This window comes from Elephantulus edwardii, unplaced genomic scaffold (assembly GCF_000299155.1).
Source record: "Elephantulus edwardii isolate Elephantulus edwardi_28Jun2011 unplaced genomic scaffold, EleEdw1.0 scaffold00045, whole genome shotgun sequence".
NCBI classification, from domain to species: Eukaryota; Metazoa; Chordata; class Mammalia; order Macroscelidea; family Macroscelididae; genus Elephantulus; species Elephantulus edwardii.
The window spans coordinates 1,928,060-1,952,131 of NW_006399795.1; the positions used below are offsets into that span (position 1 = coordinate 1,928,060).

Below are 24,072 nucleotides of genomic sequence, written 5' to 3' on the forward strand. Positions count from 1 at the left end.
AGACAGCACAAGAGAGGAAGACTGTTGATGAGATGGATTGATTCAGTGACTGGGGTCATGGGGGTATGTGTGTCAGAGACAATAAGCTTGACTCAGGATAGAGCAGAGTTCAGAGCTGTTGTACATAGGGTCGCTATGAGTCGTTTATGACTCAGCGGCACATAACAGCATTATCTTAGTCTAGAATTTTCCCAGGTTTATGTATTTTTTGGCTGTCACCTATCCCACTGGAATGTATGTTGGACCTGTGTCACCAAACATACCTTAGAATATATTTCTTTCCATTCTTTACTGATGGTTATTGCAACCCTAACCCACTTCTCCCTGGGATATGTGTAAGCAGTTATTGTATATCATCGATTGTCGTAGGGCAGCATTAGAGACAGTGGACCGGCTGACAGAGTCCCTGGATTTCACTGACTACGCCTCCCGAATCATTCACCCTATTGTACGCACCCTGGACCAGAGCCCAGAACTGCGTTCCACAGCCATGGACACACTGTCTTCACTTGTCTTTCAACTGGGAAAGAAGGTAAAGGAGAAGTCCTGAACCATTAAGCACTCAGGCCTCACTTTGAGAAGAAGATTTTTGTCTGTAAACTTCTCCAGTAGAAGTTAGTATGTTTTACCACCCTCAGAGAATTCTAGATTGTTTGCTTTTCTTTTTCTTCATTTATTAAGCCTCTATTTGAGGACTTATGTGTACTAAGCACTGTGTTAGGAATAAAATAGTAAATAGGATACAGTCCCTGTTCCCATAGATTTACCTTCTAATAAAGCAAAGCAAATAAACATGGATTGTCTGATAAGAGTGATAGTTACAGTAGAAAGAGATAACCATTTTTTAAGGTCGATAGAGAAGACCTCTCTGATAAGTTGACATTTGAGCAGAGACCTGCAGTGTCCAAAAAAGACACAGACCCAGAGAGGAGCATGTAGACAGGATTAAAAATGCAATGGTTGTGAAATAGGAGCAGGCTCTGAGTTCAGGTACTTGGAAGAGGCAAGTGTGACTTCAGAGTAGTAAGGAAGGCAGGAAATGCTTGGATTTGAGGTTGTAGAAATAAAGAACAGGGTTGGAGGGAACATACCTAGGCCAGGGATTTCAGTGTGATCTCTGGACCAACAGTGTCTGAATCTTCTGAGACGACAAAAAACAACCCTCATTACGGTCAATTCAGAACTGACTCAGCCTCTGCTGTATTGGGGTTTCAGAGGTTATAAATCACACGGGAGGAGATGGCCCATTTCTCCCTAGGAGCAGTTGGTCAATTAGAGCTGCCTGTCTGAGTGGGCAGCATAACTCCGCTGGGAACATGTTAGAGATGTCAAGGCTTGGCCTTCATCCACACATTCTGAAACAGAAACTCTAGCTTCAGAGCCCAGCAGTCTCTGGGTGATTGTCATGCCCACTAAAGTTGTATTCCACAACACCTAATAACAACAACAAAGTTTGCAAAGGGGAATCTGATGGCCGAGTAAGGAACTGCACTGCCAACCTAAGGACAGGCAGTTTGAATTAACCAGCTGCTCCGCAAAAAAAAAAAAAAAAAAGACGGACAGACTCCTCCTGTGGGATTTACAGCCTCAGAACCCCCTGGAAGATCTTTTCCGAGTTGGTTTCCACTCAGCAGCATTGAGTTGGAAGTTTGCAAATCACTGGCCATTGATCTCTGAGCAAGACGGATGTCTTTGGAGCACTTTGAGCAGAGGCATAATAGAATTTAACGTATAATGATTGCTCTCAATACTAAGTGGAAGTAATCCAAATGGAAGGTGATGGAGGCTTGAACTAGGATTCTAGCAGTGGGAGTGGTAAAAAGTATCTTCTCCATAGCTGTTATGTAGTTGTGATAAAGCCTTTTCCTCCACTTTCCACTCTCCCACATAATGGTTTCTGGTCTCTTCCCCCTTCGGTTATAGTACCAAATTTTCATTCCAATGGTGAATAAAGTTCTGGTGCGACACCGAATCAACCATCAGCGCTACGATGTGCTCATCTGCCGAATTGTCAAGGTGAACTACATGTACTTCTTTTCTCTTTCAAAGTCCCCTATTTCCTTTATTAATTGGTATTGTTCTTGTAACCTTGGCTATGAGAATAAATAGAGCTTTTTAGCTCTAAACTGTAAGTCTGCAATCTTAAGAGGGTAAGACAGTAAATATTTCCGGCTTTGTGGGCTGTCCTTTGTCTGTCTCCGGACTGTACCTGACTCTCATTGTAACATGACAGCAGCCATAAACAATATGCAAACAAGTAAGTGTGGCTATATTCCGGTGAATATTTATGGACACCAAAATTTGAATTTCATGCAGTTTAGAACATGAATCTTCTTTGAATATCTTTCATCCACTTAGCATAAAGCCTATTCTTAGCTCTTGATCCCAAAACAGACAGTGGGGTATTTCTCACCCCTGCTCTGTTATTTCCTCAGTGTTACCATTGTTCACAGTTGTGTCATGATGGAATGGTTACATGCTCAGCAAAGACTGGTCTACAGTGGGGAATACGGCTGCTCAGGATGCCTCACGTCTTTGCACTTAACTTTTTACTTGTTGAAAACCAGGCTCTTCCGAAGGTCTGAGCCTCCCCACATTTCTAAGCTGGGAGAACTAGTGGAGATGCAGGCATGATCTGTAAATCTCTGGTTGCAGGGATACACCCTTGCTGATGAAGAAGAGGACCCTTTGATTTACCAGCATCGAATACTAAGGAGTGGCCAAGGGGATGCACTGGCTAGTGGACCAGTAGAGACGGGACCCATGAAGAAGCTGCACGTCAGCACCATCAACCTCCAAAAGGCAGGTTGTTGCTTCCTTGGGGGCCTGGGGAAGGAAAGCCCTACTCTTATCCCTTGTTCTGAACTTTCAGCTCTTAACTACCTTCAGCTTAAATGATTGAACACCAGCCCAGGGAGGTTTTTCTAGAAATTTGTTGTTATGTGCTGGCAAGTTGCCTGCGACTCATAGCGACCCTATGTACAACAGCTCTGAAGCCTGCCCTATCCTGAGCCAGTCTCACTGACTCTGACACACCTATCCCCATTACCCCAGTTACTGTATCAATCCATCTCATCCGGGGTCTTCCTCTCCTGCACTGTCCCTCAAGCATGATGTCCTTTTCCAAGGACCAGTCTCTCCAGGCCATGTGCTCAAAGCATGTGAGACAGAGCATCAAATCCTAGCCTCCAAAGATAAACTTGATTTCACCCTCTCCAGGACAGCCTCAGATTTGTTTTCTTGTTGGTCCATGGTACGTTCAAGATCTTCTCCAGCACCATAACTCAAAGGCATCAATTCTTCTGTCATCCATAAACTATGAACCTAAATACTTTTATCTCTCTCTGGGTATCTGAATTGTTTTCTTTTTTAAGTAGTGGAAAGATAAAGAACAAAAATGTCCTTTCTTGTTTCCTTGGAGCTTTGATAGGAGATCCCATTGACCGAAGTATTTGCAGAGAGCATTCTCATTTTTACATGAGTGAAGCTTTCCAGGGTGAAGCCCCCTACTTAGTACCAAGACTGATGTGGACTCTTTAAAGCAGTGCTTCTCGAGCTTCTGGAGGCTCATGAATTACCAGAACTCTTGTTAAAATGCTTGTACTGTTACAGGCAGTCAGAGATGAGGCCTGGTAGTAATTTTATACTCATTCCTAACAAGCTCCTGAACATTGCTGTTGCTCTGAGTCCCTGGGCCATACTTGAAGTAGCAAAGCTTAGCTCTCTGAAGATGAATATGGAGTTTTCCGTGCTGACCAAAACCTGAGACGTGACTGACTTTTCCCCGTAAGTCAGCAGCCCCCTTCAAAACTGGCACTTTCAGAGCATTTCTAAGTGGGTTGAATTGAAATAACCAGTTATTTCACTGACTTTTAAAATGCACCATACTGCTTATTTCCCACACTTTTTTTTCTTTTCATCAATTTATTTACAAAATTCTAATACAAATTTGAACAGATTCTTTCAATTTCCCTCACCCCACCCACCCATCAAATTGTACAACCCAATGATTAATCCCCTCTTCCCCCTGTACATCTACCTCCCTGTGCTTCCAGCCCCTCCCACCCTCCTGGATCCTTATCCTTATTCTACAGTAATGGTCTTATACAATATCTGTCCTTGTGGGACTGAGTTAGTTCACTCAGCGTAATGCTCTCAAGTCCCTCCCTGTTTCCCACACTTTTTATTCATTTTCCAGGCTTCGAAGGACCACAAGTAACCCTCAGTTTTAATTTCAGTATGGTATTATTACTCTTCCTTCATGAGTACCTGAGCAAAGCAGTGCTTCATAAGTCTTCAGAGAAAAAGCTCTAGAGCTGGGTGAGAACTGGGCCCTTTTAGCCAGGGCCGTAAAGATTGGAGCATAGAGCTGTGTGCCGGCGGGCTCACACTGAGCTGCAGAACACCGGGGGCTTACAACTGACTGTTACACATTTTTGTACTCGCATGGACAGCTGTGAAGTGACCACTGCTGAGAAGTGTCCGATGATTTAAGATGGCGAGGATAAACTACCCCAGGTCGTGAGTGATGCAACTTTCCCTCTGGGGGCTTTGTAACTGCTAGACTGAGACTTCACGAAGAAGAAAAGGGCGCCTGTCACCTTGTGTTCCCAGGCTGAAATTGAAGCCACGCTGCTGAGACCTCACACTGCAGGCAGAGGCTGGCAAGGAGACCAGGACACATTTCCTCCAGATGTTTTCAGCCTGCCTAGGATCAGAGTGTCCTTCCAAAGCAGGCAGCTGTCCACCCTACTGTGGAGCTTTGTTCTCTCTATTTTAGGAAATGCCCCAGTAGTCAGGTTTGCTTCCAGGAAGTTCTGCTTGTGACCCAGGAGCAGGGGAATAAGCATAACCCTCCCTAAACAGAGCAGAGAATCCCTCATTATCTTACTGGAGAGAATAGGTCAAGTTCAAAAACCTGAGGCAGAGGCTTCTGATACAGAGGACTCTATACACAGAATTCTGACTCTGATACAGAGTCTAGCTGACTTGTGGATCCATATCATTAAAAAGTGCATTGTTCTTCCTCGTATTCGTGTAGTAATAATTAGAGATTAGTACACTTAACCCTTTAAACTAGCTTTCATAGGGACAGTTTACCACCTCAGGTACCTTTCTGTTGTCTGTGGTAATAAGGAGTTACAGGGGAAACATGAAAAATCTGCCTCTAGAATACCTTCCAAGAGCCTCTGTGGCTTCACTGTTTTATGACTGTCTCTTTGGGTATATCTTTGGAATAAACTGGCATTTCCTGAGTTGGCACCAAGTGAGGCATATGAGGTCAGCGGCATAAATGAGACACCTAGTGGGAGTGATCTTGCTGAAAATCAGTGCTTTCATCAACCATTAATGTTTTTATTGACTGAGTATGATTAAATATTCTTTCCTTAGGATACTTCTGAGTTCTTGACAAAGTTACCTAGGACTTCAGGGAGGGGGTTTATAAAGAAAGTCAGTGTATCTCCAGAAGTTCTACTTCACCAGCAGCTCCATGGGAGAAAGACAGAAAGTCTCCTTCTGGGCATTTTATAGCCTCCAAAACGCTGTGAGTCCGTTCTAATCAACAGCAGTGTGTTGAGCTGAGATGACTTGAACCCAGAGAACTGAGAGTTGGTTCAGCTCTCTGGGTTCTGTTAAGGAGAAGGGAGAAAGGCCCACTTGTGGGATGCACCTTGCTTAGTAGATTATGCAGTTCAGTGTCAGCTAAGCTATACACTTTTGAAGATGTATTTACTGCCATTTATCAAATAATAACAGCATTCATGACAACAGTGGCATTTACTGTTTTCCAGTGTCAGGCACTGTTCGCGGCAGTTTTATCAGCTCCTTTAATCTTCTCAGGTGCTGTCATTATGTGAACATTACGATTCATTTGGCCCAGTGTCAGGTAGTTTCATTAACAGGGGAGTTAGAATTTGACCAAATTAGTGTGACTCTTGAGCTCAATCTCAAAACCTCTCTACAGAATTGCCTCTGCCTTACCCAGCCTCAACCTTACATCACTAAAGGAAGGGAGAAATTAATAATATTTCCTGTGGACAGTTTACTTTTGTAATTAAAACAACAAAAAAAAAAACCAACAGAGCAGCTGTCAAGAGAATGATTGTGTTGGTAGAAAGCCAGAAATCTGTATATGGAAAAGGACTTGATGTTCCCATTTTACCCAGAGGAACCAGGTCTAAAAGACAAGTCTTTGGTATCTAGTCTCACTGTTCCTTCTAGCCCAAGATTTCTCATTTTATTAGAGATGAGGAACCTTAATACAGTCTTTTGTAAGTCTAAGTGTATCTCTGCTTTGGTTTCTGATATAAAATAAGAGTTTATGTAATTGTAGTCATTGACAGCACATCAGAAGTACAATAGATCTCTAGGTTATCCCTAGGAAATGATAGGTTGAGTGGTAGTTAAGTGGTTATCAGTAGGTTAAGAGGAGGTGATAGGTTGAGATGATGGTTAAGTGGTGTTGCACACGAGCAGGGTAGTCTCTTTCATTCTCTATGCCACTTTACTAACCCAGAGTTTGAGAACTATACTGACTTATATGAGCTCTCCCTAGTTTAGGAGCTCTGGTGGCCTAGTGGTAAGGTGCTGTACTGTCAACCTAAAGGCATGTGGTTCAAATCCAAAAGTTACTCCATGGGTGGAAGACGGGCGGTAAACTCCCATGTGCTTTACTGCCTCTGAAACCTTCTAACTTCCCTAAACTCCTCACTCTAAGAGGGGTGGGGAGGAGGATAAATTGTTGTTGTTGTTAGGTGCCATCGAGTCGAGTATGGCAACTGTATGAACAAAAGATCTGAACCTGTTCTATCCTGTACCGTCCTCACACTCTCTGACTTTAGAGCCTATTGCGGCAGTTGCTGTGTCAGTCCAACTGGTTAAGGGTCTTCCTCTCCTTTGTCGACCCTCCACGCTTCCGAGCATCTTTTCCACTCTGTTTTTCAGTTCTCCCATGATGTCATGAGTGCTGGGCTCATTGGGCACCTAATTGTAACATGCTTCCTGATTATGTGAACCTGAGCCTTTGCCTTCTTGCTGTGTTTCTCACCGTGAGATGGGCCCATGTCCTCAGGTAGAGCATGCCCAGTCCCTCCACATACCGCAGAAGCCGCTCTGGGAGTGATGAAATGTGCTCTGCCTGTGGTAGTTTCTATTGTTTCTAATAGGAATTTATTTTCCTTTAGTGTAGATTATATTTTGTTCATTTATATTGGGGGAATCCTCCCCTTAAAATCATCTTCCTAGTTAGTGCTTTCATGAAAGTGTGTAAGCCAGCAACTTGCCCTCATAATCCCCCTTTGAGATCCCCCTTTTGACTCTGATTTGCCCATCCCTATCAAACCAGAAAAAATCTTTTTTTTTTTAAGCTTTATTTTTTTAAATAATTTTAATGAGCATTTACAGAGATTTTGGATTTCCATTCATTCACTGCTGCACTTCTCTCCCCACCCAGCCCACCTCCCCCCTCCCCAAGTTCGCTCCTCTCTTTGAAAAGTAAAAGAAACACTCCCTCCCTGATACACAATCCACCCTTACCCCTCCCGCCACCCCAAGTACATTCCACTATGCAACCTTAATTGGGACTCTTGTGATAACCATAATACACTATCATACATTGCTTTTCAATTATTCTCTCCCTCATCTGTTTCAGTGCAGTATACACAATTTATACACAGTTTTTCTCAGTCTTACCCCAACCCTGATATCAGTCCCATTTTACAACAATGGCACCATGCAATATTTGTCCTTTTGCGACTGAGATATTTCACTCAGCATAATGTCCTCCAGGCTCACCCATTTTGAATAATATTGCATGAGTTCCTTGTTTTTCAGTGCAGCGTAGTATTCCATTGAATCTATCCATTCATTTGTTGATGGGCACCTGGGTTGTTTCCAACTCCTTGCTATTGTGAACAGAGCCGCGATAAACATGGGGGTGCATATATCTGCTTGGATGTCAGTTATGGTCTCTTTGGGATATATTCCCAGTAGTGGAATTGCTGGGTCAAATGGTATCTCTATTTGCAACTTTTTGAGAAAGCACCACACCGCCTTCCACAGTGGTTGCACCATTTTACACTCCCACCAACAGTGAATAAGGGTTCCAGTCTCTCCACAACCTCACCAGCATTTGTTGCTTGCTGTTCTGTTAAATTTTGCTATTCTAACTGGGGTGAGATGATAGCTCAGGAAAAATCTTTTAAGAACATATTTTAAAAGTTTGAGATTTAGTAACTAGATGTAGACTAATCCATATAGATATCATTTTTATGATTATAGCAACTCTTTTCCGCCCATCCAAGCAAGCTAGGTTCTTTATCCCTAAAAGAGAAAATGTGCATTTAGGTAAAACATACAGGTAGTTTTCCCAGGGGCTATAGCCACTGAGTGGTAGAGCATGGGGATTGCAGAGCAAGAGTAATAGGAGTCCAGACATAAGACAGTCACTAACTTTGTTCCACATACTGTTATAAATTCATTACTTATATTAATCCTTAATCTAATCTAAGGATTAGATTGTTGTTGTTAGGTGCCTCGAGTCCTCTGTGACTTATAGCAACCCTATGCACAATAGCTCTAAACCCTACTTTGTCCTAATCTGATCTCACTGTCTGACACACCCACCCTTACTATCCAGTTACTATTTCAGTCCATCTCATCTGGGGTTTCCTCACCTATGCTATCCCTCTATCCTTCCAAGTATGATGTCCTTCTTCAAGGACTGGTCCCTCCTGGCCACATGCCCAAAGTATGTGAGACAGAGCTTCAAAATCTTAGTCTCCGAGGAGCCGCTTGGTTTCACCCTCTCCAGGCCAGATCTGTTTCTTCTCTTGGGGATCCATGGTATGCTTAGGGTTTTTGAAGCCCTGTTATTTCAGAAGTAGATGGCCAATCCTTCCTCCTAGTCTGCCTTAATCTAAGAATTAGACTAAAGCTAATATTAATCTAAGGTGAGAAAAATTATCTTTATGACATCAGTAAGAAGATTGGTATGTAGTGAAGGTCAGAGAACCAGTAAGTTTTCTAACTCGGATTTGAACTTGGGCGGTTGAACTCCCAAGTGACTGTGGATCCCTGTACTGTCCTGCCTCTCTCCAGAGCCTGCATTGTTTCCGTCCCCTTTTTGTGGTGCCCCTGCAGTGGCACGTGATACCAGCATAGTTGAGTCTGAGATTTGAAGAACACTAGAGAGGATAGACTACAGACTAAAAATTAAATCTTCTTTTGCTTATTTCCCTGCACCACATGCTTTGGGCTCATCGCTCACCTGATTCTAGTACGATTTGTGATAGTGTGAGTCTAAGCATGGCCCTTCTTTACTGTGAGATTAGCCAGTGTCTTTTTTTTTTTTTTACGTTATTTTCATTTTATTTGATGACATATTTATTCTAGAGCCATAAGTTTTTGTTTCTCCAGTTTCTTCTGGGCAACCTCCTCTTCTGGTTTAGGAACAATCTGTTCCTTTTCAGTAAGGATCATCTCAATATGGCAGGGGGAGCTCATGCAGGGATTAATCTGATCATGAGCTCTGTACGTGTGGCGGTGCATCCTGGGAGCTTTGTTCACCTGCATATGCTCAACGACCAGAGAATCAACATCTAAACCCTTAAGTTCAACATTACTTTCGGCGTTTTTAAGCATATGCAGCAAAACCTTGGCACTCTTTTTGGGTCACTGACCCTGTGTCCAACCCCACTGTTTGGCCTGGGCACATCTACCAACTCCACCATTGTGTCGTCGGAAGGGCACACACTGTTTTTGGAAAGTGACATCTTTCAGATACTTGGTAGCTTTCCAGATACGCATACCCTTGATGGCCTGGGCAGTTTCTCGGGTGTTCTTAAACTGGACCCGGAGAGTTGAGCCTCTGGATTTGCATGATTTTGTGGTTTTCCCAGTCAAGCAAGTAGCGAACCTAGTTGGGAGATTACATGAAGCCGCTCACAAAAAAAAAAAAGTGAGCCTGTGTCTTAATGAAGAGAGTGCCCAGCCTCTTCATATACCCTGGGGATTCTTCACATGCCCCTGGGGTCTTTCACATACCCCTGGGGGTTCTTCATACACCCTGGGTGGTCCTTCACACACCCCTGGGGGTCCTTCACATACCCCTGGAGGGTCCTTCATACACCCCTGAGGGTCCTTCACACACCCCTGGGGATCCTTCACATAACCCTGGAGGCTCTTCACATACCCCTGGGAGTCCTTCGCACACTCCTGGAGGCCCTTCACATACCCCTGGAGGTCCTTCACACACCCTGGAAGCTCTTCACATACCCTGGGGGGGGGGGTTCCTTCACATACCCCTGGAGGTCCTTCACACACCCTGGAGGCCCTTCACATACCCCTGGGGGTCCTTCACACACCCTGGAGGCCCTTCACATACCCCTGGAGGTCCTTCACACACCCTGGAAGCTCTTCACATACCCTGGGGGGGGGGTCTTTCGCATACCCCTGGGGGTCCTTCACATACCCCTGGGGGCCCTTCACATACCCCTGGGAGTCCTTTGCATACCCCTGGGGGTCCTTCACACACCCTGGAGGCCCTTCACACACCCTGGGGGCCCTTCACATACCCCTGGGGGTCCTTCACACACTGGAGGCCCTTCACATACCCCTGGGGGTCCTTCACACACTGGAGGCCCTTCACATACCCTGGTGGGGGGGGTCCCTCACACAGTCTGGAGGCTCTTCACATACCCCTGAGGGTCCTTTGCATACTCCTGGAGGCCCTTCACATACTCCTAGAGGCCCTTCACATAACCCTGGAGGCTCTTCACATACCCCTGGGGTCCTTCACACACCCTGGGGGTCCTTAACACACCCTGGGGGTCCTTCACATACCCCTGGAGGCCCTCCCAGGGGTGTTGGAATACATTCTGTTAGTCCCCATCCTTTCTGGTGCTGTTGAGCCCTCTGCCTTGTTGATACTTAGAGTTCAGCACAGATAAATGTAAAGTAGACCTCTTCTGTGTTGTGTTATATTCCAGAAGTTGCTACTTTTATTTATTACTATTTTATATTGGTTCTCCAGGGGAATTTTGTCACATGATACAATTTTATAAATTTACAAGGTGGCATAATTATTAATCAGAAGAGGGATCTTTAATTGACCCTTGAAGCTGATGGCTTTCCATTGTTTCCTGCGGGATTCTAGGCCTGGGGAGCGGCCAGGAGAGTTTCCAAAGATGACTGGCTGGAGTGGCTGAGACGGCTGAGCCTGGAGCTCCTGAAGGACTCCTCATCTCCCTCCCTTCGCTCCTGCTGGGCCCTGGCACAGGCCTACAACCCGATGGCCAGGTAAAATGCCTCAGTTCCTTGCTCCCAATTGAGGTAGGAGAGAGTCTGCACGTAGAGACACTGTATAGGATGACATATTACGTTTTATCAGAAGAAATAGGAAAGAGCCTCTAATAAAATAACAACTTAATTTTTCAATTTTGCTAACTATGAGAGCAAAAAATAAAGAAAATGGCATATTCAGTAAGCATTTATCTTTATCTTGTTAATGGATCAAAATTGAATTGTTTTTCTTTAGAAGATTCGGCTCCAAAATGTTTATTACTAAGTTACTTACAACTCAGAAAGCAACTATCAAATAGCAGATTTAACTTGTTTCCCATAAGTAATGGAATTCTGATTATTTGCTACTGCATTACAAACACCTGCAATGTAATGATCTTAATTGCTCAGCACTGAGTAGGAACTGAAAAGAGATCCGTTTGACACCTTTGGCTTTTGCCTAGAGGGCCCACCTCTAAGATGGCACATTAACCTGTGTAGTAAGGCTGGGGCTGACTGCTGCCTGAGAGCTCAATCTGGCTATGAGCCAAGGATTGTCGTCTTCTCCATATGGATTTCTCCTTGGACAGCTTAGGCTTGTTCGTGGCGCAATAGCTGGTACAAGCAAGAGTCTCAAGAGAACAAGGTGGGAATGCGTAGCACTTATGACTGAGCCTCGTAGGTCACATACTGTCGCTTCTGTCATCTTGTTGCCTGGGATAGGACAGGATTCACATCTGCTGTTCATAGCGTCTTTATTAGTCGTACTCGACTCAGTGGCCCCTAACAACAATAACAATCTCTTTCAAGTAGATTGCTAACATTTTAAAAATAACTTCTAGAAAAAATTAGTCTCTAGGACTTCCCTGTTTCAGTAGTATACAGATTTTAAGAGCTCAGCGGGTATGCCTTATATTACCCACCTTCTCCAAGTCTCCTCTGAAAACAGTGTCATTGTAAATAGGTTTGTGGTAAATATCACAAAATGTCACATGCTTATATTTATCCCCATTTCCAAACATGTTCCTTTGGAATTTGATGTGGCCTCTGACTCCATTTAGATAGGATTTTTCTCTATTTTAATATTATCTCTTGCATCTTGGCTGAAAGCAGGGAATACCAGAGGAATGTCTATCTGTGCTTCATTGACTATGCAAAGGCATTTGACTGTGTAGATCATAACAAACTGTGGCTGACTCTGAGAAGAATGGGAATCCCTGAACACTTGATCGTTCTAATGCGAAACTTATACTTGGACCAGGAGGCAGTCATCAGAACAGAGCAAGGGAACAATGCATGGTTCAAAATTGGGAAGGGCGTACGCCAGGGATGCATCCTATCTCCATACCTCTTCAACCTACATGCAGAACAGATTATCCGGGAGGCTGGGCTCTATGAGGAGAAATGTGGGGTCAGGATTGGTGGACGATTTATCAACAATCTGCGTTATGAGGATGACACAACCCTGCTTGCTGAAACTGAGGAGGACCTGAAGCACCTGCTGCAGAGTGTCAAGGACTGCAGCCTTCAGTATGGATTGAGGCTCAATGTCAAGAAGACAAAGATTCTCACCACTGGACCAATTGGCAGCATCAGGATGGATGGTGAAGAGACTGAGATTGTACACAGCTTTAGTTTGCTTGGCTCCATAGTCAACAGTCTTGGCACCAGCAGCCAGGAAATTAAAAGGCACATTGCCATGGGAAAGTCTGCTGTTAGGGACCTCTCCAAAGTCCTGAAGAGCAGTGGTGTCTCTCTGGAGACTAAGGTGCGTCTGATACAGGCCATGGTCTTCGCAATCACCTGTTATGCATCAGAGAGTTGGACAATGACCAAGGAGGATAGAAGGAGAACTGATGCCTTTGAGCTGTGGTGCTGGAGAAGAGTACTGAGAATACCATGGACTGCTAGGAAAACAAATAGATTTGTCCTGGAGAGGGTTAAACCGGGTGGCTCCTTGGAGGCAAGGATTCTGAGGCTCCGTCTAACTTACTTCGGACATGTAGTGAGGAGAGACCGGTCCTTGGAGAGGGACATCATGCTTGGGAGGGTGGAGGGACGGCGCAGGAGAGGAAGGCCCTCTATGAGGTGGATTGATTCAGTGACTGGGATAATTGGGATGGGAGTGTCAGAGACAGTGCGATTGGCACAGGACAGAGTGGAGTTTAGGGCTGTTGTACATAGGGTCGCTATGAGTCACAGGCGACTCGACGGCACATAACAACAACAACACAACATCTCAAAATGTGTTTTTTATTTGTATTCTAAAGTTAAGTTAAATAGAAATTGTCTGTCTCACATGTTCCAGTGTTTAACAAAACAAAATAAAAGCTGAACCTAGTCATTGAAGGCATTGCCTAAGGTTCTACTCCCCGACTCAGCAAAACAGCGAAGGAATGAGATTAAAGTTGAGATGTCATGGATGGCAAATTAATTCTATCCACTTGATGCTATAGTGATTTAGAATAGTTTTAGTAATCTTAAGAATGATACGTCTGGCACTGCAATCCCAGAGGCACACGGTTCAAATCCACCAGATGGTCTGCTGGAGAAGGAGGGGCAATCTCCTCCTTCACCAGTCAGACCCAATTTGACAGTACACACACAAAATATAATTAAAAAAAATTTTTTTTTAAAAAAAGAATGATATGTCTGGCCCGGGTCTTTATTGGGCCCCAGCTGTTAGAGAATACCGTAGAGAATCTTTTAAGACTTGTGAATTTGGCATCTACTTTCTAGTACAGAAACGACAAAGTCTCTTAAGTTGCTGCTCTCATTTTATTGACGACAATCCAACCAAGAGTTCTTGTGCAATTTTGAAAAGTAGTATTAGATAGTTCTTTATTATTTCTGATTTTAACATTGAACATTGCCCAACAAACATCCTGAACATCCGTGGAAAATTATGATTTTCTTAATCTTTTAATGCTGACTTCAGTGCTATTTCACCCCATTGGATAAAGAGAAATGATGTCAAAACTGCCAGGAAATAGAGCTGTTGATCCAGGTTCCTTCATTCTTCTCTCTCTTGTATACACATAGGCACCCACAGAATTTCCTTTGTATCACTACAAAATATATAGCAGTTGATGGCCTAGTGATAAGAAGCTGGGCTGCAGTCCCAGCGTGGTTGGAATCCACCAGCCGCTCTGTCGGAAAAGAATGGGCCGTCTTCTCCCATGCCATCTGCTGCCTCTGAAAACCCACTGGAGCGTCAACTATGGTTGACTCAAAGGCACACCACAACAGCAATGGTCACAGAGAAGAGTTGGCAGCAGTGGAATTTGAACTCCTGCCCCTGAAGAGACTGGAGCCTTAATCATTGAATAAAGATTGAAAGAATCGATGCATTTGAATTATGGTGTTTTAGAAGAGTATTGAATGAATGATAGACTGGCAAAAGAGCAAGCAAATCTGTCTTAAAGGAAGTACAATCAGGATGCTCCTTAGAGACAGGGATGGTGAGACTTTATCTCATGTCCTCTGGGCACGTTGTCAGGAGGGACTAGTCCATAAAGAAAGGCATCATGCTGGGAAAGGAAGGGCAGTGAAAGGGAGGAAGATATATAACAAGGTAGATAGATATAGCAGCTGGTAACAAGTTGTGAGAACAACACAGGATAGGGCAAAGTTTCAGTCTGTCGTTCATAGGGATCTCTGTGAATTGCAGTCAGCTTGACAGTATGAGCAACAGTAGCCACATGAGATAATTTAAATTAAACTCAAATTCACTTCTCAGTTGCATTAGCTGTATTTCATGAGCTTTAAGGCCACAATCCAATAGACAACATCATCGTAGAGGGAGAAAAGAGTGAAGTTGTCATTGATTTCATTTTACTTGGATCCACAATCTGTACCCGTGGTAGCAGCAGCCAAGAAATCAAAAGATGTATTGCATTGGGAAAATCTGCTGTTAAGGACCTTTACGTAGTGCTAAAGATCAAAGGTGTCAGTTTAGTCTTAAGATGCACCCGATCCAAGCCATGTTTTTTCATTTGTCTTTATGTCTGTAAGTTGGATAATGAGTTAAGATGGACAGAAAAATTGATGCCTTTGCGTCGTGATGTTGGAGAAGAGTGCTGAATTTCCCAGGGCCTGCCAGAAGAACAAACAAGTATGTCTTGGAGGAAGTGGAATCAGAGTGCTTGCTGGAGACAATGATGGTGAAACATAGTCTCACGTACTTTGGGCATGTTATCAGGAGAGACCGATCCATGAAAAAAGACATCCTGTGAGGAAGGTAGAGGATCAGAGAGAAGACCCTCAACCAGATGGATTGAAACAGTGACTGTAGCAGTGGGCTGGCGCTTAGCAGACATGGTGTAGATTGGCTCAGGATAGGGCAAAATTCAGATCTGTTGTTCATGGGATTGCTATTAGTCAACTTGACAGCACCTAACAACAACACCATGGCCACAGTCATGTACCTACTGCTACAGCTTTTGACAGAGCAAGTAGAAACCATTGCCAACATCACTGAAAATTCTCTTACACAATGCTGATCTTATATAATCACAACTAGAGGTGCCAGGATTGGGTTGACCAGTATGATTTTGTGCACTGGGCAAAGACATGGGAGGTATTTCTAACTGCTTTACTTCCCTGTGCCCTCAGGGACCTCTTCAATGCTGCATTTGTGTCCTGCTGGTCTGAACTGAATGAAGACCAGCAGGATGAGCTCATCAGAAGCATCGAGTTGGCCCTCACCTCACAAGACATCGCTGAAGTCACACAAACCCTCCTAAACTTGGCTGAGTTCATGGAACACAGTGACAAGGTGAGCCTTTCTCCCTTCATTTAGATGGGGCTGACAGGGCACCAGCTGGTGGGAGGGAAGAAGCATCCATGCATTCCACTTTTGTTGGTGCCCCATCTGCATTTTGTCCTATGTTCAGGGTTCTGCTTCTCCTCTAGGGCCCACTACCCCTGAGAGATGACAATGGTATTGTCCTTCTGGGTGAGAGAGCTGCCAAGTGCCGAGCGTATGCCAAAGCACTGCACTACAAAGAGCTGGAGTTCCAGAAGGGCCCCACGCCTGCCATTCTAGAGTCTCTCATCAGGTAGGCCGGATACCCTTTTTAATTGCTGATTCATCCTCAGTGACCCTTCTTTTCCCACTTGCCAATCCCAAATCACTGGAGTCTGATAAAGGCTTCTGCTCTGGAAATCTGCCTTCCAGTCTGGCCAACACATTTGAGTGAGATGTGGTTGTGATGCCCCTCTCTGGATTCTAGCCGTAATTGTCATTTTTGTTGACACCCCCCACCCCCATAACAGGGCTGCTATTCATTTCCAAGTGATGCTTGCTGGTCCCAATGAAATAAGCAGTTGAGCAGTCCTGTGGCAATAGCTGCCTGTTTGAATGAAGTTAGATAGCAGTCTCCAAGATGGGAGAAAGAGCTGTTGTTGACCCCAGCATCTCAGAGGCCACACGAAGGCATACTTGGGGCTTTATTGACTTAAGTATTGGTTCTTGGGTTCTGTAAATAGGGGAGAGAAAAGCTGAGAGTTGATGATCTTTTCCCTTGATTTTGGTTATGTTCTCTCTTACAAGATGGCTTTGAATCTCCTGGTATGGAGAAAACGGGTTGTTTAATCCATTTTTTGATGTGCAGTGCATTATCTACATCAATATGGTTTTATTGCTAATGGATCAATCTGTCTGTCTTCCTATCTCTTGGACTTTTTTTTAACTTCTAGGACAAATTAATCTTGCATATAATAAATAAAAAAAAAAAAAAAACAAGCCTACATGGAGGCTATTCCCTTCTCCCCAGAGCTGATATACATAAGTGTAATTGTTCTTAGTGGAACAGAAGATTAAAGGTGTATTCAGTTCCTTGGAAACACATACATGTGTATACATACACACACCTTGTGAGTGGTTATCACATATCGTTAGGATGGCTGACTTTTCTTTCTCCACCGCTGCCTAGTCCCTGCATATAATCCCCTTTCTCAGTTGTTTTCTGATTGAGATACCCACAGAATGAAAGGTATAAATAGGACATTCCTCATTAAGTGAACATACGTCTCTGACAACTGTCTGTTGGTCTTGAGTATTTCTTTTGCACAGCTGTGTTCTTTTCTGTGCTGTATTCTGCCATATATCTGCAAGAATCATTCTGTCAGAACAAAATGTTGTTTGAGAACAGCACCAGGCTCTCCTTTGGGTTCCTAAAATGGTTCTAACCATGTTAACATTGGAGACCATACTGAATCCTGCGTATATTCTCATGTCATCAAATAGGAAGATGAATGTTTATATACAATGTACTGTAAGACCTGATCATCAAAGTGATGGCCATGGCCAGATAGGAGTTAGGCAGGTGGGCTAGGGTCTGGTCTCCTGTCAGCTTCTCCTGCCCTGTTTGCCCCTCAACTTTTCTTTTTCTAGTTTTTGTTTCTCCCGTGTTTCCCTGAATACTGAGAATTATTCTTTCTCAGTACTCACTCTCTGATTTTTCATTTAAATGTTTAACAGTGCTGTATGTAAGTGGTGCTGGTAAAAATTTTAAAAGAAAACAAGTTTTAAGAGTTTATTGTAGAAAGAAAAGAAACTTGAGTTTTTAAAACATAAACTATATTTTTACTTTATTCTTACAAAGAAAGATGCTGTGTACAGCATGGATTATTAACCATAGTGCCATCTACCTTCTATTTGTAGCCATTTCTTATAAACAAGATAAAAGAATACTATTGAGAGAGAGCTCTGTGTTGACTATGAATATTTGGAGGCAGTTTGTACAATTACCTGTGTGGGATTTGCACCCACACTCCTTGGGACTCCCCTGTAACTGTCCCTACTCGCTATGTTTAGTGCTGCACCATGGTCAAGGCCAGCAGGGGGTCGCTAGAAGTGTGATTGCAAGGCCCTGTTCCTACCTGGGTCAGTCCACCACCCACAGAGCTCTGTCTGTATATTAATAATAATAATGTGTAGAGCAAAGATAAATTTACAGCATTTAAAACTAGAAATGCTCCACCGGTACCATGCTCTTTTCATCATTTCTCTAGCACCCAGGGCTCCTCCCTTGAAAACTGAGATTTAATAGTTCCTTTTGGCAAAGGCATTTCTCTTCTGCCCTTCACATGACCTAGGCCTTAGGGAAATAGATGACCTCACAATATTTTTTTTTTTTCACAGAAAAATAATGAGGACAAGACAAGCTATATTAGGGATCACAGGCAGAGAGCTGCTTAGTCCAGCCACTTAGTCTGTCTCAGGACTCTGCGTGTGGAATGCCTCCTCCCATTTGCTACAGCATCCTTGGTACATAGCATCTTCTTGGGCTCCTCAGAGACTTCCTCTCTCGCTGGAGATTGTGAGCCGTGTTCCATCCCTACCTTTTCTAGTCAGTCTTGCTCCCCTCCTTTACCCCTGCCCAACCTCCATTTGTCTCTCCAGCAGGCCTCCTTTTAGGGCTTGAAGTCCAGCGGGCGTATTTTCATCTCCACCCGTTTGAGGGAGTAGTTAGATCCGTGCCAGCCATACCAGGTGATGCCATCCATGTGTTTGTTGTGCTCGCCCAGGCGGTAGTAAACGCCATTGAGGTTGGAGTCTGTGCAGCAGTTGTACCAGTATCCACCTGCAATGAGTAACAGAAAGAAAAGCTGTGTGGAAGGGATGATAACCTCACTCTTCTCCTTTGAAGCAGGTAGAGGCCAATAGCAAAGGTTCCAAACCAGAACGCCGGCCATACCATTACCATTCTCTTCTACAAGTGGAATTCCAGGCCTATTCCTGAACTTCTCTTTGTGACCCACTCACCCCTCCAGATCTCACCTTTCCGGAGCTGTGCACACTTGTCCAGGCAGTTGTCATTGTCCTTGTCCTTGGTGCTGAAGGCCGTGTTGTTGTGATAGAAGAGGGCGTCGTTGCCCACATTGCCGCTGTAGTTGCCCAGGAAGAGGCGGTAGCTGTTCAGCTCATTGCCCAGAGCAAAGTGGTTGTACTCAGCATAATGCTTGTTGCCCTCCCAGTCCTGTCAGGGAGGAAATGGCCTCAGAGGCACTGCAGCAGGGCTTCGTTTCAGACCATCATCTTTGTATATCTATGACTCTAGCTAGACTTTATCACGAGTTCACCTCTGTTCTGTACTAACCTGAGACTCCCAACACTCCTCTCCTGATTGACCACATGCCTTTGGATAGTCTCTCTCCCTCTCTCTGATCCTTCACTTTCTCGTGTGTGAGGTGGTGTTATATGCCGTCAAGTCAGCTTGCGACTCATAGCGACCCATTTATAACAACTCTGGACCCTGCTCTATTCTGAGCCAACCTTATCGTCTCTGACACACCTACCCCCATTACCTCAACCACTGAATCAATCCATCTCATCCCGGGTCTTCCTCTCTTTCTCTGTCCCTCCACCCTCCCAAACATGATGTCTTTCTCCAAGGACTGGTTCCTCCTTGCAGCATGCCCAGAGTATGTCAGATGGAGTTTCAGAAGTCTTGCCTCCAGGGAGCAGCCCATTTAGATACCCATTTTTACTCCATCCTAGTCAGAAGTGTCATAAGAGGCATGTGATTTCCATGCCTTTGACAAGGAGTACCAGCCCATAGCAGTAAGCTTGGCATTTCAAGGATTTGTTCTCTAGACCAGAGCAGAGACAGCAGTGTCCAGGCCCTGCTGATGGGGAATCTTGCTCTACTCTGGCCTGGCCTGGGCTTCCTTCCTCCTTTATAGCCCACAGTCCTGTTTTTCCTCAACTATACTGCCACCTGCAGGCAAACTGTCATAATAAAGACGCAAATCTCTAGTGACTTGAATAAGCGTAGTACCCCAGCATTGTGCACGTGTGTGGTGGCCCAGTCCAGTCCCAGGGGTCCAGGCTCTTGCTCACCTCCATTTCTACCCGAAGCCGGGTTGGCTGTCGGGTGAGCCGGTGGATGTGCTCATTCCCCAGCCAGAAGTCTCCACGGATGCTGCCAAAGCCCTGCTTATATTGCTTCCAGTCTTGGTAGAAGGAGACAAAGCCACTTTTCCGTCTCTGAATGATGGTCCAACCACCTCCTGCAGTCTTCATGTCACAGAACACCTGGGTCAGGGCAGAGAATCCTGGGTGAGGGCAGCACAGGCCGGGGCAGGAGTGTGTGGACTGGCATTCTGTCCTTTCCCACCCACAGGTCCAGTGGGTATGCACACTCCTAGGGTCACACTGGCACACTGTAACAGTGAGTCTACTCCAGTGTTGGTGAGCCAGGGCAGGGCTTGTTGGGGGAAATTTCCAGAGTTGAGAGTGGTAGTAGAGGTGGGAGTCCAGATGTACATACAGTTTTCAGGGAGGAAAAATACATACTGATATGCCCTTCTCATGTTCTCTCTTTTCTCTTCCCCAAAGAATAACTGCCCTAGAGCAGGACAGAAGATTTAAATTAGTAATAATATGGTTATAAGTATTATATACACTCAGGGAGCTCTGGTGGCCTAGTGTCAGGAAACTGCGCTGCATTCCTGAAGGCATGCAGCTCGAGGCCACCGGCTGCTCTGCAGGAGAATGGTGGGCAGTCTCCTCCCATGCGATTAACTGCCTCTGAAAACCCGCCAGAGGGTCAGCTATGGGTGGGTTCTGACTCTGTGAAACACAGCAACAACAACAGTATACATTCAGGGTTTGCTGTTCAGTTGATTATAATTCAGAAGGGCAAAACAGAAGCCTGAACTTTTGTGTTTTGACTAGCTTTCTGACATTTGGTATGTTTGCTCCTCTGTGTTGCGTTTCCCTTTCTTTAGACAATAACTAATTCCCTTTGTTCCCATCCCTTTGAGGGGATGGAGGGCAGATGGTAGAACATCTGTGTGTAGAGGCAGTGTGCTGTCGTGGTCCTCACCTCCAGCTCGGGGCTGCCCAGGAAGTCGTCGGGAGGAAGCTTGTACACTCCAGAGATGCGGTAGTTCTTCTGGTAAAGTGAAGAGCAGTCATAGATGGCATCTGCAGAGGGAGCAAACCAGAGACTGTGTGAGCGTCCCGACCCAGGACACTGTCGCACACAGGCCATTCCTGCTGCATCTAAACTGAATGTTAACAAACTGGCTTCATTCCTACCTAAGATGCATCTGTGTGAACTAGTGGGCTGTGGCTGGATTAGGGAGAAGTGCGCAGGGAAATGGAGAAAGGGCGGCAGGGGTTTTACCTCAGAAGAGGGAAGCATCAGGGAGAGGAAGCCACAGAGGGAATTTCAAAGGACTGAAATGAATTCTTTTGCCATACTCTTAAACTTTGTGGGGAGGGTTTGTTTGGTTCTTTGTTTTGTTTTGTTTTTAGTTGTTACACTTTGAAGCTGAGAAATGTTAAGATGTATGAGTGTCATGGTTACAGACAGATGCATTTGTTTAATAGATTCAGACTCCTCAGACAACAGGAAACTGAAGGCCCGTATTAACCAAACTCTAGTTTGATTACTGTTGGTTGTTTGGGTTTTGTTGCTATTTTCCAGAGAGTAAAATTAGGGTCCTGTGAACCAAGACCCTAATTAGAGGAGATACATTTTTATAATCTTAACCTTTCCCCTTTTAGACTAACACTCTTAGTCTCAAATGAAAATGAAAACACCCCAGAGAACCCTCTGAGGCCCTCCCTGGCAGTGTTACTACAAGAAGGAATTGAGAACATAAGAGGGATGGATCTTCACTGTGGGGCTGCTAGAAATGCTTCCTTGGCTGACTTTGCAGCGGCTGCTTCATTCCCAATTGTGTATCCCAGTTGTGAATACCAGAGGGCACTGTGGGACAGACCGCCTTCCTTAATGGGACTCAAAGAGCTAGAAATCCTACTGTCCAGATGTCCTGTTTGTTATTGCCTTGGGGTCCTTTTCTGAGGACCACTATGCTGAGACTTTTGAAAAGGTGGCAGAATGTAGCACTTCTGCTGAAAGAGTAGTCCTGCCTGGGTCTCCTGCAGAAGAACACGTTACGGAAGAGGAATGAGGGTACCCTTCCTTTGCCATCAGAAATTTGGTCCTTTTACTGATGAAAGCATCTTAACCCACTGCTTTCTCCAAGGCCTACTGATTTAGAGTATAAAGGTGGCCAAGCAGCCAGTAATAAAATAGAAAAACAAGAAGTCATCCCCTGGGAAGGAAGAGTACAAGGCCTGTCAGAAGAACTGCAGTGGATCCCCAAGAAGCTCCCTGATGGGTGGTGAGCAAATCCTTTCGGAAGGGCAGAAATGGCAGGGTCGGATTCCTCTGTCTTGCCTAATCTTCTGTCTGTCTGCTCTCATCTCATGGATCAACTGAGAACCCATTTGTCTGGAAAATGGCTTTTCTGTTGCAGACTGAGGGTCCAGAAGTAAATGCACTCTGCATTCTGGTTTATATAGCAGAGTTTCATGCTCAGTTTATGTTGAAATTATTTTTTCATTTGAATTGAGAGTGTGGTGACCATTGACTTACTCATGAGACCCAGCTCTCTTCTAAGGAACTAATCATTTCTTTCTTCTTGATTCGGTGTATAATGTGACCATGAATTGCAGTGTCAGCCAGAAATGACCTAGCTGCAGAATGATGCACTCTTTACAATGAATTATTTTCTGATAATTTCAGAAAACAGCATTATTCTATGAACAATAAATTCACCTCTGAGCTTACCTAAGCCAAGTCATTATGCAAAAGAAAACATTAGCTGTGTCTTATGTTTGACCTTTGAAAATCGAAACTTTAGCATAGCATTTAATATTTATGTTATCCTAGTGGGAATTTTACCTAAGGTAGTGAGAAAACACAGAACTGGGGAGCCTTTAAGGGTCTTTCCCTTCTCAGTACATAGATATTCATTCTTCAGATGCCTTTGTGCAGTGTCTATACACTTAAGTCTGTAAGAATTAGACCCAAAGAATAGACCCAGAATTCTATTAATGCCCAGGTCGTCTAAATCTTAGGGGCACCAGACACTGTCTTTAGCAAAATTTTGCTTCCACAGCAGCAGGTTTGGGTGTTTATTCCTGCTTCTTGGGGTGGACAGTGCACATAGAGCCTTGCAGCTAATGGTAAGGAAGCAGCAAGTAGTATAGCGGGAGCAGCTCAGAAAGGTGTCAGCTCTGTTTCTAAGGCTTGCTGTGTGGCTTTGAACAAACTGTCTCTTCTCTCTGTGCTTCACAGTGGTGAATTACCATCTGACCTGTAGAAACTGTGTGTAAATCAAGCAACCCTGACGCTCCTGGATATGTTTCTAGAACATGAGAAATCAAGTAACTCTTTACACCGTTACTAAAGGGGAAATAGGGGCAGTGGCATGTCCCACAGACATTGCACTAACTGTTTTTAATGCGCATGTTCCCTAAAGGCAGTGCTTTAGATGGGGAGACCTTGGCTCTTTGCAGGGAAAGTGGTGAGCAGCATGAGGCCATATCCTTACCTGCCGAGGTCTGTGTGACCGTCTGTGCCGCCTGCAGCTGCATGATGTCGAGCTGGTTGTTCATCTCGGAGTACTTGCCCTCGGCCTCGGCGAGCCGGGCCTCCATGCGCTTGCCATTGCTCTCCAGCTCCATCACCTGCATGACCACGCTGACCCAGTCCTTCTCCTGCTTCTGGCTCAGTTCGCTCAGCAGGCTGCTCAGGTTGGCGATCTGGGCCTTGAGCTCTTTCATCTCCTCACAGCAGGCGACCGCATTCAACTGTCCGGGTGTTTTACGCTTAGGGGGCTTCTGCAGCCACACCGGGTGGCTGACAAAGGCCACAAGGAACATGCAGAGCCAGATCACAGCAGAGAGCATCTTTATCATCATTGTTCTCGGACCTGAGGGAGGTAGAATCTCTTGGAAGAATCTGGATATGCTCAGTTGAGATT

At 44.7% G+C, this 24,072-nt stretch overlaps 2 protein-coding genes across 2 annotated transcripts in view; one reads left to right on the forward strand and one right to left on the reverse strand.

Annotated features, from left to right (window-relative positions):
• The window catches only part of MTOR (mechanistic target of rapamycin (serine/threonine kinase)), a 223,792-nt gene that overhangs the window by 63,680 nt on the left and 136,040 nt on the right, over window positions 1–24,072 (forward strand). Inside the window, exons 23-28 of the mRNA XM_006885758.1 lie at window positions 370–532; window positions 1,924–2,016; window positions 2,656–2,802; window positions 11,156–11,298; window positions 15,895–16,057; window positions 16,195–16,340. Coding sequence (XP_006885820.1) covers window positions 370–532; window positions 1,924–2,016; window positions 2,656–2,802; window positions 11,156–11,298; window positions 15,895–16,057; window positions 16,195–16,340 — 855 coding nt within the window. The remainder of the gene's footprint in view (window positions 1–369; window positions 533–1,923; window positions 2,017–2,655; window positions 2,803–11,155; window positions 11,299–15,894; window positions 16,058–16,194; window positions 16,341–24,072) is intronic.
• ANGPTL7 (angiopoietin-like 7) lies at window positions 18,700–24,010 on the reverse strand. Its single transcript, XM_006885757.1, has 5 exons — window positions 23,641–24,010; window positions 21,117–21,217; window positions 20,129–20,323; window positions 19,067–19,265; window positions 18,700–18,869 (listed from the first exon to the last, which is right to left on the reverse strand). Exons 1-5 carry the CDS (start codon window positions 24,008–24,010, stop codon window positions 18,700–18,702), a joined length of 1,035 nt encoding a protein of 344 aa, XP_006885819.1.